We start from the raw sequence: 13112 nt of genomic DNA, 5'->3' as shown, positions 1-13112 counted from the left end.
ATATAATAGCTAGTACCGTTAGAGCATGTCACACATACACACGTGGACCGTGGTGTAACAACTGGACAGCAGTAAGTTCACCGGGAGTGGGCACAGAGACAGCGCCGCAGGCTAAAAGCTAAGCTAACCGTTAACGCTGGGAAAGATAACGTTTAATATTTACCCGCTTCTGAAGACTTTCGATGAATGACGTTAGTCGGAGCCATCTTGTGAAAAGCCAGCCTTGAAGTGCTTCTGAAGAACTGCCGGTTAATGTTGCAGCTCAAACTTGACCAAGCAACCGGTTTCCCGGCTGGTCGGCAGCGTGTCTGTGCTCCACCAGCTGCAGCAACACACTTCCGGCCTAGCCCTTCACAATAAACGCTTCACCACAATTTTCCCACTTACCTTAGCAGTAACATTTAAATTAATACTCCACGAAAGGGGGGCGGTTACCACAGACTGATGTTAAGTTAAGTACCTTTTGTTCAGTAAAAATAGAGCAATTTCTTTCTCATTTTGGTCAATAAACAACACATTTTAATTACTGTAACATGCCAAGCTTCATGTGCTGAAACATCACAAATGTCCATCCATCCATCGTCGGCCGCTTATAACCACATCTCTCTCACACACACACTCAGCACAAAACATTGAAACAAAACTGAATAAGTCTTGAAATCTGTTTATCATAGGTGGTCCATCAAAATATTTGATGCTGGAGGTGGAAGTTGAAAAACCCCCAGCACCCAGGTCATGATAGGGTCAATTGCTGAGCTAAAGTAAACCAGAGGTGACAGCCAGGGACTCTCTAAAACACTAGGAAGGATAAACATCCTCAGACAGGAAAGTACCCTTCAGATTTGGTGTTGGCATCCCATGTGTTGTATGCGGGAACTGTATTTATAATAAGCAAATGCTGGGTCAGTCTCCTAAACTTTTTTCAAACCTGAACCTGGCTCAATTTATTTCCATAATATTTTCATGTGATCATCGGTGAAGGTGATGACTGTCCTATTTACTGGAATTACACAGACAGAATAGAGAGCATAAACTCAGACAGCTGACAGCTCCAACACAATCACTAACACTGTGATATGCAGTTGAAAGTGTGCGTGTGGAAAGACTGAGATTCATTTTCTTTACAGCTGACTTTTAATATCAATCCTATAGAAAAATACAATCAAAATGAACCTGCCAAAATTATAAAAGACCTGCTACCAGACCAAGACTCGGTCACAGTCTGCAGAGGTTTGCCTCATGAGTCTATAAACAGTGGGTTAGTCATCCTGGGGTGCCCCCTTTAGACTGGACCTCTGCTTCTTCTGGTCCATCTGACCCATGACACGGTACAGTTTTTTCCGCGCCTCCTTCTGTCTCTTCAGCTTGGCCTCCTCCTGTTTCTCCTTCTGCTGCAGGAACTTCTTGTGTTTGGCGTGCTGCACCATGTGGGCTTTCTTTGTCTTCTGGTTGTGGACCGTGCTCAGAGCGTGGAGCAAGGCCGCCACCTTAAGGAAAGGGACAAGAAAAACAATACTTCTAGATAAAGCCATGTTTTAGTGCAGGGAGTAGTCCAAGGCCTTCTTGAACTTAAAGTAATCCACAACAAACTGGGTCATGTGTGCACAGCTGTGGCCATCATTTCTGCCACCTGTGATAACATTTTAATGGAGGACTGAACAAGCAATAGCCTACTGTTTCTGTTGTCGGTTCAGTACAAATCAGTGATTTGCTTGAGGTCATAGGTCATAAATGCTCACTCCTAACAAAGGCTGATGAGCTGCTGCAGTGAGACAGCAGGGTCAGGTTTTGCTCACCTTCCTCTCGTGGGGTTCTCTGATCACACTGGGCCTCTGAAGATCTCTGGGCACCTTTCCTTTGGGTTGCTGCTGTTTGGGTTTGCTCTTGAAGGGCAGGGCCTTCTGGAGCTCCTTGGGGATGTGGAGGGGGTTGAAATGTCTTTGGGCTCGGACCACCGGCTGGAAGGGAAAGCGATGGATAGTCACATGTCACACACTACTGTGTGAAGGACAGGTCTGCAGATGCTTTAACTGCAAGACAACTACGTGAGGAGTTTAACTGTCAAGCAAGCCAACACAAAACAAATATACACATACCTAAAAACACAATGAAATATATTACTAATGTTTGAATTAGTTATTATTAGTGTTTTTTTGTTCAATAACATATTTTGTCTATGCCAGACGACCCAAATATATTCAATTTACTGTGATATAAAACAGCAAATTCTCAAACTGAAGAAGTCAAATCTTTGTTTGAAGAGTAACTTAAAGGATTAACAGATTATAAAAATTGTTGGTGATTAATTTTCTCAATTGACTTATCGAATACTCAGCTAATCATTTCTTTCATCGTTAATTCTCCCATTTTTGGATTTCCTTCCCATCTTTTAGCCAAAATTGTGCAGTGCATGTTTTGAGTTTGCATCTTGGAGAATGTAAACATCAGTAAGATCTATTAATAGCTTCCTTCTCAGAGCTATAGTTGGTAACACTGTAATACACTGCTCTTACACCTTCTTCCCTTCATCAGATCATGTGTAGAGATCCATCAGGCTGAGCCTACTTTACCTTGTAAAGAGAGTCCGTGTTGGGTTTGTTGCGGATACCCAGGTCATGTTTGAGCTGCCCCAGGGTTCTCATGCCCTCCCAGCTGTCCTTCTGACCGACAGGCAACAGCAGAGAGGTGACGGGGTTGTAGAGCTGGGGAACAGATACTGGAAACCACGAGCGCAGGAACACGATGTCTGCACAACAAAGGCATCAACACAAAGGCATCAACTACAGAGGAGTCCTTCAGATGCAACATATCAGTGTCAAATGTTTTGTTCCACTTTTGCATAATGGCCATAAAATAAAAGACAATAATATTTAAAAGTCATTTTTACCTAAAGTAAGCAGTATAGTGACAGTTACACACTCACCACTCATAAGCAGGCGGTCCTCGAAAGTGGCTCTATAAGCTCCTGGTGGTGTCGACAGCGCCTTCTTAATCTGACCTCTGACCCCTGATACTGTTCGTACAGAGGCACCCTCAAATTTAGCTACTTCCAGCACTGTGTTGAACATGCCCTGTGAACACAGAGGGAGAGCTCAATCAAAACACAAGTAGCAGTAAGATTATATAACTGCTTCTTCACAGAGCACAAAGCACTGAGATCACATTCAACACAAGGTACCTCTGTCCTTTTACAACATTCCGTTTACTCTGCTCACAAAAAAGCAAACATTAGATACAAAAATGACATACACTAGATGTGTGGATTAACTATTTTTAATGATGCAGGTCAGAGTTAAATTTGCTTTTTATGTCAGGTCAGAGGTTAAAAGTGTGCTTCATTTATTGTGACATGTCTGTCTTCTATGTAGTCCCTTCAATCCAGGACAATTTCCCCCTCAACCTTGACACCGAATATGCTACAGATCAGCTTCCAAGTTTCCAAAAGGTATAAAAAAAAAAACATTAAAAACTGACACTAAAAGAACATTTCTAAAGAAAATCACATCCAATCTCACCTGTTTTAGTGGTCAAGTTTTTACATAAAGGTTGAAAGCCGTAGACCTAAATGAATGAGATATTTAAAAGATACAAGTAAAGAAAAGTTGTCCTACCTTAATGAAGGAGGTGTTCTTAAAGATCTTGTAGGGGTAACCGATGAGTTTAAGCTTCTTCACTATAGTCACAGACTTATCCAGGTCCAGGATGACTCCTGTGGCTGCAATACGGAAATTAGCCTGCAGAGACAAGACAGGAATTTATAAGTCAAAGTCTAATATATATATTTAGGCAGAATTCCATATAATTATGTAAATCAGAGTTACAACAAATGATATTGCCATTTTACCAGTTGGGATACTTGTCACTTCTATTACGGCTGGAATGGTTTTAATTTTACTCTCAGTTACATCATTTCAAGAACTGAAATGGAACCAACTGTTCACACAGATGTTAGCTGCTATAACTAAAGTGAATAACTGACTTACTTTAGTTCCTGCTACTGACTGCACAGCCAGGAAGCCGGTGCCCTGTGGAGTGACAGGACCTTCAGTGAGACAAAAAGAGAGGGAACGTTACTCGTTGTTATCATCAGATATACATGATAATTACCCACAACTGCAAAACATTTCTTCTCAACAGTTCTGGAATACAAGTCTCATTATACAGGAAGTAATGACTTCTACTAACTTTACATAGTCACTGCTTAAACCTCATCAGATGACTTAATCACCATTTATCTCTATCATTTAAGAACACATGGCAGCACATGAATGCCTGTAACACTGGCTACACGTACAAGTACAGCAATAATCTAATTTTGTCATTGAGACAGTAATAAGTGTATAAGGCAGGCGTTAACAGCATAATCTGATTGTTATGTGATTGTGCTCTCAGCTGAAGTACTGAGAAATACCACCACATTGTAGTGTCATTATTATAGTGCATTCAACTCATTAGAGCCTAATTGGCTTATCATATATATATATATCTCTGTATTGTACTTGTGTTTGTTGGACAATAACAAACTAGAAATTGAAGTAGAAGAATGCCAATGATATGCTTGAAGTTATTTAGAAAACCTGGCACATAAACTGCTGTGAGTCACAGAGTGTGAGCCTCAGAATCATGTTGGCAGGTGTCAGTTCTTACTGTCCATGTAATATGCAACTAAATATGCTTGACACAATTTTATAGCAAGAGCTTACAGCTACTGCTAGATAGAATGGGCTGCCTCCTTTAACTAAGGAGTCAAATCATCCTGCTTTGGCTGGTATTCCCTCGTAGAATGTAGAGATCTTAATATGTTTTTATGTTTTACTTTTTAATATATTGATATTTGCCTCTTGTCTTAAAGAATCTTCTAACGGCCAAGCTCTACTTAAGGCCTCATCCATACCAGAGATTTCGCAGCACACACAAGTGTTTGTGATGCACACTAACAAGTTCAGCATCACTGTCTCTTTCATATTTCATCCTTTACAAGTGTTCCGCAGGCTGAAACCTAGCTTCTACCATTTACCAAGTGGTGTCTCTTTGTCTTAGAAAACATCTTTGTAGATGTTTTACTGTGTAGAAATTATTAAAAAGGAGAGCATCAAAGCGCAGATTTACTGCAGAGGTAGCACAAAGAGGAGTACACCACAGCATCGTGACATACTGATCAGGTGTGAGGCTGAATACTGGACAGTTCTGACAAAGTAACACGTTTATGAACATGAATGGGACTTTTGTCATACAGGAGTATGATTGGACTTTTTCCTGTAATCAGCCAATGGAAATGTCTGTCTCAGAATAATGTCTTCCTCTAATTTTTAGCCTTAATCTTATTATTATGTGCATATAAACACAACCATTGAGACACACTACAACATACAATCACGTTAAGGTCCACTTAAACATCTACTGTAAAACCTGAATCAGTAGCCCAGGGTTTTCTTTGCTTCAGTCACTGAGCCTGCCTATATCTGGGACAGGCCTTTAATTCCTTTCCCACAAACCTCTCGCTCAGGAAAAATTTGAAATAGGCTACTATCAAATTGTTTATTTAAACCAGTATGAATATTACTTACTAACTTAATACAAATGACGCTATCAAATAACTTTTCAATTACGAATCAGAGAGAGAGCACATCTAGGCTTCTTCTATAAACTAACTTCTATAAAAACGTTTATGTGCCAAAACGTGTAGCCACACCAGGCCAGTAAAAGGGACAGGTATCTAACTGGGACTCTGCTTTTAACTGATGTTTTTTACGCTAATCATCACTGTACACCAGCAGTCAGTAGTGCAGTGTGCCTAAACTGTCTTACCCCAGATGGAGGCTCCACAGTGCATGTGCTGCGGTGTGTATTTGAGCAGGCGGTGGCGTCCGTTGTGATCCTCGATGTGGTAGAGGGGGATGGTCTGGAAGCGCCTCCAGCCTAATGACAGGATGAGGGGGTCCCGGGTCTTCAGGATGCGGTTATACCAACGGTGTTTCTTCAGTCGCATCTGACATACACACACAGCTTTAGGTATGTGCTTACTATTTTAAACTGTTGCTAAGAAAATCGAGGAGGACATTTAGGGATATTCCTCATGTCAGGACAGAAATCAGCCTCTGCAAGAAGCAGCAACCACTCGCAAACGTACGTCTGATAATACCATCTGAGGAGCAAATAGCAGCCATGGTGTTATTAATTAATTAATTAATTAATTAATTTCATTTCATCCCATTATCTCAAGATAATTATAAGAAGTTAATTATCTCATTATATGGGCAAAATCAAGATTTTTCTTCATGCAATGAATCCCATCATATATATCAATACTGTATAAAAAATGAGATTAGCTTATTTACATTGTATTATTCAGCAGTGGCCTACTGGGTATGACTGAATCGAGGTAATATTGGTGAATCGGTTGTGTGCATAAACCCAATTCAGAATATGGTTCTGTCAGCCTGATTAGACTGCCAGTAACACATCATAAACATTGGTGATTGACACCTGATGAAAATACACCATTACTATCCAAATGCTGTTATCTAAATGATTCCTTCCTGGCATCTGCCCTGTACAGTTTAGATGACGACTGATGACTACGGACCTTAACTAAATGGGCTGTGCAATTGAGCAAATGAACCAGAGTTCATTTGAAGTCTACCCAACAGCTTAGCCTTAACAAGAAGGTACTACCAGTCACAAACAAACAAAGTGCTAATGGCAGAATACAATGAGAGCATTGCACATACCTGCAGGTATCCTACATTGCCCTCACCGGAGCCCAGACCACCGAGGATGATGGGATAATGGGGATCGAAGTTGGTGACAAATTCACAAGGTAGAGAGGAGATTTCTAATCTGACGTACATTCCTGGTCGGAAGCCTTCGTACTGCACTCTGGTCTCATCATCCACATCCTCAAACTCTGCCCTGTTCAGCTGAGGACAGAATGCAGCAACATATTCTCATACATATACTCTCAGATAAAAAGCCAGGACTCTAATGAACATGAAGACAACAGCAAAGCCGAACACTGAATTGATCATATATCCTTTAGACATTTTGTGTAGGACATTCTGTACGATGAATCTTTATCAAATCAATCAACTCCAACAGCTGTTGCGTATCCAGAGCACATCTGTACAGAAGGCCCAAACCAGCTGCGGTACCTCAGCCTGCTTTTGCATCTCCTCCTTCAGGTCGTCAAAGTAAGTGGCATCTTCGTCATCGTACTCCGCATCGAATCGCTCCTTCAGCCTGCGCTTCTTCTCCAGCCGCTTATTCTTCTGGACCTCATCATCATCCACCTTCACCAGACTCTCTTCAGCTTCTTCGTCATCATCATCTTCATTCTCACTATTCTGTTGGTCACAAGGTGCACAAGACAAAACATCATCCAACTGAGAAAACTGGAGGTATTCAACCCTGAACCATTTGTGTATTTATCCACATTTTTGCTTTCAACACTTCCAATCAGTGCAATTGTGGCAACTTTACCAAGGTGTGTTTCAGATGCTGTCAGGGTACCAGGTAAGTAAAAGATTTTCTTTTTTGGACACTAAATATTGGTGTTTCAAATGAGCTGATTTAAAGTATAGAGAATAGCCTCAAACATGCTGCTCCTCTCCCCGCTGTTGATCTATCCTAACACACAGTGCGAGGTGTATTTAAAGTATTTGGACAGTTTGGTACACAGGATTCACAACCAAGGATGATTAAAGTGCAAACCGCATGTAGCACAGAACTGACTTTAGTAAAAGTTCATTTCTTGAAATGAGCACCGAGGAAATGCCATGATAATTTTCTAGTGGAACATGAACACTGGAACAGTGGCACAACTGTTGATTTTAACACAGTATCCACAACTATATCCTAATTACATTGAAATATTAATGGTCAGTCAGCTGGTGGAAAGTGAATGAAATGATGGAAAGAGGACCTACCTCAGCCTGATCCTGCTGCCCAGTTTGGCTCTTGTGGACTTCCCCTGTTTCCAAATCCTCAAAGTCACCATATAGCTCCTCTAGATACAGAAACACAACGAAAGCCTGTATGTTAGGGTCTTTTAAGCTACCACATGGTTTGTGTGCTTCAATAGTAACAAACAAAACTGTTCCCCTTAAAAGGACAGCTCAGCTACACCTTAATGCTTCTAAAATGTTCAAATCCAAGTAGCTCAACCATGTAAAGTCACCCTCTCACAACGGAATGATTATAACTGCGTTTTTCCCGACGATAAGTTTGAAGTTTAGATCACTGTGTTTGGCTGAGTGAAGTGGTTCTCCTCTCTTACCGTCCTCTTTCAGCAGTGTGGCAGCATCTTGGCCTTCTTCCCACTTCCCTGTTACAAAACAGTCCCTGATGGAGTTTAGCATCTGGGGAAAAATATTACAACTTATTAGTTTCATTTCAACATCTATTTTGTTTTGGTATTCATATCAACAGCACATTAGGAACTCCATCAGACACTATCTGTCCCAGTAACAGCGGTGTATTACAAACTACTGTACCTCCTCCAAGTCCCAGTCGTGGGAGGTCTCAGGGTTGAAGCGGGAGCAGTCGAGAGCGTTTGCTTGGAACTTTTTGCTGTTCTGAGGGCGGCTGACTCGAAACAGCCCCCCCAACTCCTCCTCCTCATCCTCAGAATCAGCTGCCTCTACAACTGCACACAAAAATGACGATTGTCAAGACACTCTGACAATCAGAGCAGGTAGCAGTTTTGTAGCACACGTTTGTGTTGGTCATAAACAACAAACAGCTAGAGACAGCTTACAGTTTAAAAATAAACTATCTTTCTGTCTCTTTATGAACTCAAACATATCTTTGGCATTTCTGTACTGACATAACTTGGGCTGGGCTAATATATATTGATACACATGCAACCAGAGCCCCGGCCTACCTGAACCATAAACCAGTTTTCTAAGATTGGGGACCGCTTCTTGTTGGCGTAGAAATGCCTGTGATGCTTTCTGCTGCAGACCCTCCTTCCACCTCAGAGCCCCTGTGGATGGAAACAGAAGACAGAAATCAACCAAGGGACGATAAAATATCAAAATCACTGAACCTCCAGATGCTGTCTTCAGAATAACGTCGTGACCCATTTCTTTGTGGCTTAGACATCAGAACACAGACAGCTACCGTTAGACCAAAGAAATTTGCAGTCCTTGTCCTGACTCAAATCTACAACACAAATCTTGAAGGAACTCCTTCTGTACTGTTTGACTTGACTCACGCAACAGGTAACGTTTTTGGCACAGCTGCACCGCAAAACCTTGCATTCTCTTCAGTTTAACACTTGAACTACAACGAGAAATAACAGTAACCGTCTAGTCTAAGAGAGCTAAAAATAGAGCTGCACTATGGTCTAACAAAAGGGAACATTTGGTAGCTGTTCAGGAGCTTTTGATCATATCACATGATGTTCACCAGTAGATGGAGTTTGCCCCTCATATTTTAAACAAATATGGACAAGAAGCCCTTAAATGTATTAGGATTTTTTTTGAATATCTACCATTACATGTATCTACCATACGGTTGGGCAAACTCCAGATACCGTGCGATACCTACCTTGTAGTGAGAGTTTTCTCACCTGACAACACTGAGCCAGACATTTGATCCCTAGTTGCTCCAGAGGTGTGCGACCTCTGACATATACAGCAATTGTAAGTCACTTTGGATAAAAAACATTAGATGAATGAGTGAATGGAATGGAATGGCAGTGGTGCACCTCTTGTGGCCAAAATGAGTATTACAACAACAAACACAAACTGAGCCTGACAAAAAACAAACCACCAGTTTTCACAGATTAAAAAAAGTGACTAAAAAGCTTTTTTTCATCTGTTGTTATGTGAAAAAAACACAGGAGAGAAGAAATTGGATCACCAGAATGCGTCTCAGTGCTTCTGTAAATTAATTATTATACAGTAAAAGAAAAACTACACTGAATGAAAGAAAAATTAACAACAACTACTCATACAGATTTAAAGTGAAAAATAAGAAGATCTGATAGTGGATTGGTACTCCTTGTATTTGAAGATAACCAGAGTAAAAGTAGTGTAACCCTTTCCTACAAATGAACACAAAAAGCCTGCTCTTACCCTGCTCTTCTTCTTCTTCTTCTTCCTCCTCCTCCTCCTCCTCCTCCTCCTCTTCCTTCACTGTGGTGCCAGCTTCATCATCCTCCTCTTCCACTGATTCATCTTCCTCCTCTTCTTCATCATCTTCCTCCTCCTCATCATCACTCTCTTCAGAACAGTGACCAGAGTCTCCTGCTCTCCCAGCCCCTCCTTCTTGTTCACTCTCCTCACTCATCTCCAGGTCGTCTTCACTGTCAGCGAAGGCCGGCACCTCAGCAGTCCCCTCCCCCTTCTCCTTCCTCTCCTCTAGTTTCTGCTTCTTCACCGGCGGAGTGATGTCTGTTACGTTCTGATCCGTCTTGTCAGATTTGGCTCTTGCCTCTTTGAGCATTGTGGACAGGTTATCATTGTCTTCATCTTCATCCTGGTCACTGTCTTCACTGTCACCATCCTCATCATCACTGGAACCACTGACATCATCGTCGCCCTCCTCCTCAGCAAAGAGCACCTTCCTCCTCTTTCTCTGGGTGTTCGGATCCCAGACGAGCTTCTCCTGAAGACCCGTCTCTCTGAACACACACAAAACAAGAGAGGTTACATTCTCTGTCACACACAAGGCTGCCGCACAACATCCGCGTGCTCTGTATTATTATTTTGCCAGTGCACAGTGTGTATAGACAAGTCACATGTGAAAACTGACAAATTTACAAAACCCTTGTCAATTTCTAATCAGAATTTTATTTTGTTTTATCTTGCTAACTGGTTGTGTTTACACATGTTAGATGTGAATGAAATAGTCGTACATACACAAACTATGTTATACACACTGTCCTTTATACATTTACATTACTTACATACCAGTCTGGCTCACAGAAAGTAGGCTGCGGGTATAATGGACAATGTATATGCCATAGCCACACCGTCATGAGCTTTTATACTTGTGCGTTGGTGTCTGTGTCTTAAATGGACTAAAATGCTCTTTTAGGCTTTGCAAATGTTGCAAAATCAGACCGAGAGATCAAATTCTGAATTTGCGTGGGTTGTGATGCTCCCATTGCTTCATCTTGGACTTAGCGCCGCCCAAGATGATTGTGATTGGTTTATTAATGGGTACAGCCAGACCTTTTCCAGCACTGGCAGAGCACTGAAACAGAGGGTGGAGATAGGTCTGGTGAGTTGTCTCACCCGCTCTGCTCGTCCATGTCTGTGGATTCCAGGGTGACGGAACCACTGAACAGAGACACCTTACTGGCAGCCATCTTGACATCCAGGGTGGCATGTGTATCAATGAGTGACTGGACCAGCTCTGTGGTGGGCCGCACCTCTTCCTGTACCGAGGAAACACAAATACACTTAACATTACCTAATCTGATTTAATTGGTCGAATTTTAAAATTAGTGAATCCAAGCACAAAAATGCAGATCTTTCAGATGAGGAAAGAACACTTTCATGCCAAGCAAACACACACACACCTGCTGCTGATTGACGTGGTTAGCAGGAAGGTCAATGTACACAGCATCCTTGTCATACACAACCCCCCCGACCCCGGCCATGGGTGCATAGAGCAGACGCTCCTTCTCATTCAGCGCTCTCTTCTTCTGAGCGCCTGGCAGTGGACACGGATCTGGCAGGAAGTTTACGTCTGCCACCTGAAAGTCTCCTACACCTGCAGAAGAAAACACAACATATGTTTGTAAATGTTTCCAGGGAAATGTCATTAATACAATTTGAAGCACATCTGCTTTAGACAGCATGACGGGCAGTCCAAAAGGTTTTTGTAGGTAACTAGCACTATGTACCAGGGATATGGACCTGGCCTTTGTTTTTCAAGTGTGTCCCTCGCAGGTAGCCGTAGAGTGACACTGTCCGGTCAGACTTGGGGTCTGTCCTCACCTTCTCAGGGTCGGTCAAGTCCTCCATACTGTTTGAATACAGAAGGAATAGAATCATTGAGTGAATATAAATTAAAAGCATGCACGTATACTGCTCCTTCAAAATGAATGAAAATGAAACATCAAACCATCTTGTAATGACAGGCAGAGGCAGGCAGAACCCATGCTAATAAAGATGGCTCCGTTGTACGCAGCTGTGCTAGTGATCCTACATGAGAATTACCAACTGACACAAGGAAAATGGACTGCATTTATATATTACATCGACGACTCAAATCTCTTCACACTACATGACACATTCACCCATTCATACACTGACATATACAGAGGCTGCAGTGCAAGGTGCCAACAACAGCCAGGACAACTAATGAATCAAGTGGTATCCATCACCTTGATGGCACATCAAGGACACTTTGACTTGCAGACTGGAGGAACTGGGAATCGATCCGCTGACCTTCTGATTAGTGGGTGACCCAGTCTACTTCCTGAGGTAGCGCCTGGGTTAGGGTTAGTATATATTAATTTTTTTCATTGTATCTAAATCAAGCCTGGATTTTATGGTGCTCTGTTGCATTTGATAGAGTCAGATGCTTACTGATAGTGGGTAGATAGGTACCTTTATTTTGTCACAATATAACAGGTTATATAGTGAAATTGGGTTTGTAACTCCCTTCTGCTGTGTAGCAGACAATATACATTAATACAGAATCAATCATAAGAACGGTAAACAGAAATAAACTATATTCAATGATCAGTGGAGCAGTGCTGAGGATGAAGTAGAGTTTAAGAGTCTGATAGCTTGGGGAGAAAAGCTGCACTGCAGTCTGGTGGTGCGGCAGCAGAAACTTCTATGTCTCTTCCCAGAATGCAGCAGGGTGAACAGGCTGTAGCTGGGTGGGTACTGTCCTTTAGTATCCTTTGGGCTCTGCGCAGGCAACTCACCTCACCGATATGACTGATGCTCGGGAGATGGGTACCAATGATCTTCTGAGCAGTTTAATCACCCGCTGCAGAGCCCTCCGGTCCTGGCCCGTGCACATCCCATGCCAGTTATTTTTCCAGTCAGGATGCTTTCTATTGCTCCTCTGCAAAAGCTGACAAGAACTTGGCGTGGGAATTTGGCCTTCTTAAGCTTCCTCAAGAAATCCAGTCGTTTCTGAGC

The 13112-nt window shown here is 42.1% G+C and overlaps 2 protein-coding genes across 2 annotated transcripts in view; both read right to left on the bottom strand.

The window, feature by feature from the left end:
• mtr (5-methyltetrahydrofolate-homocysteine methyltransferase) overlaps positions 1–328 on the bottom strand; it is a 39683-nt gene extending 39355 nt beyond the window's left edge. The window contains exon 1 of the mRNA XM_046069191.1: positions 164–328. Coding sequence (XP_045925147.1) covers positions 164–206 — 43 coding nt within the window. The 5' untranslated portion in view covers positions 207–328. The remainder of the gene's footprint in view (positions 1–163) is intronic.
• Positions 329–1115: 787 nt separating this feature from the next.
• The window catches only part of bms1 (BMS1 ribosome biogenesis factor), a 654080-nt gene continuing 642083 nt past the window's right edge, over positions 1116–13112 (bottom strand). Inside the window, exons 7-23 of the mRNA XM_046069162.1 lie at positions 11858–11979; positions 11531–11724; positions 11244–11386; positions 10080–10627; positions 8882–8983; positions 8493–8644; positions 8276–8357; positions 7926–8005; positions 7152–7343; positions 6732–6920; positions 5809–5989; positions 3984–4042; positions 3612–3734; positions 2924–3071; positions 2571–2746; positions 1797–1958; positions 1116–1487 (exon numbers count right to left, since the gene is read on the bottom strand). Coding sequence (XP_045925118.1) covers positions 1260–1487; positions 1797–1958; positions 2571–2746; positions 2924–3071; positions 3612–3734; positions 3984–4042; positions 5809–5989; positions 6732–6920; positions 7152–7343; positions 7926–8005; positions 8276–8357; positions 8493–8644; positions 8882–8983; positions 10080–10627; positions 11244–11386; positions 11531–11724; positions 11858–11979 — 2881 coding nt within the window. The 3' untranslated portion in view covers positions 1116–1259. The remainder of the gene's footprint in view (positions 1488–1796; positions 1959–2570; positions 2747–2923; positions 3072–3611; positions 3735–3983; positions 4043–5808; positions 5990–6731; positions 6921–7151; positions 7344–7925; positions 8006–8275; positions 8358–8492; positions 8645–8881; positions 8984–10079; positions 10628–11243; positions 11387–11530; positions 11725–11857; positions 11980–13112) is intronic.

Source organism: Micropterus dolomieu, linkage group LG14 (genome assembly GCF_021292245.1).
Source record: "Micropterus dolomieu isolate WLL.071019.BEF.003 ecotype Adirondacks linkage group LG14, ASM2129224v1, whole genome shotgun sequence".
NCBI classification, from domain to species: domain Eukaryota; kingdom Metazoa; phylum Chordata; class Actinopteri; order Centrarchiformes; family Centrarchidae; genus Micropterus; species Micropterus dolomieu.
The sequence above is the reverse complement of the archived record's forward strand: the minus strand, read 5'-3'. Positions and strand labels throughout refer to the sequence as shown.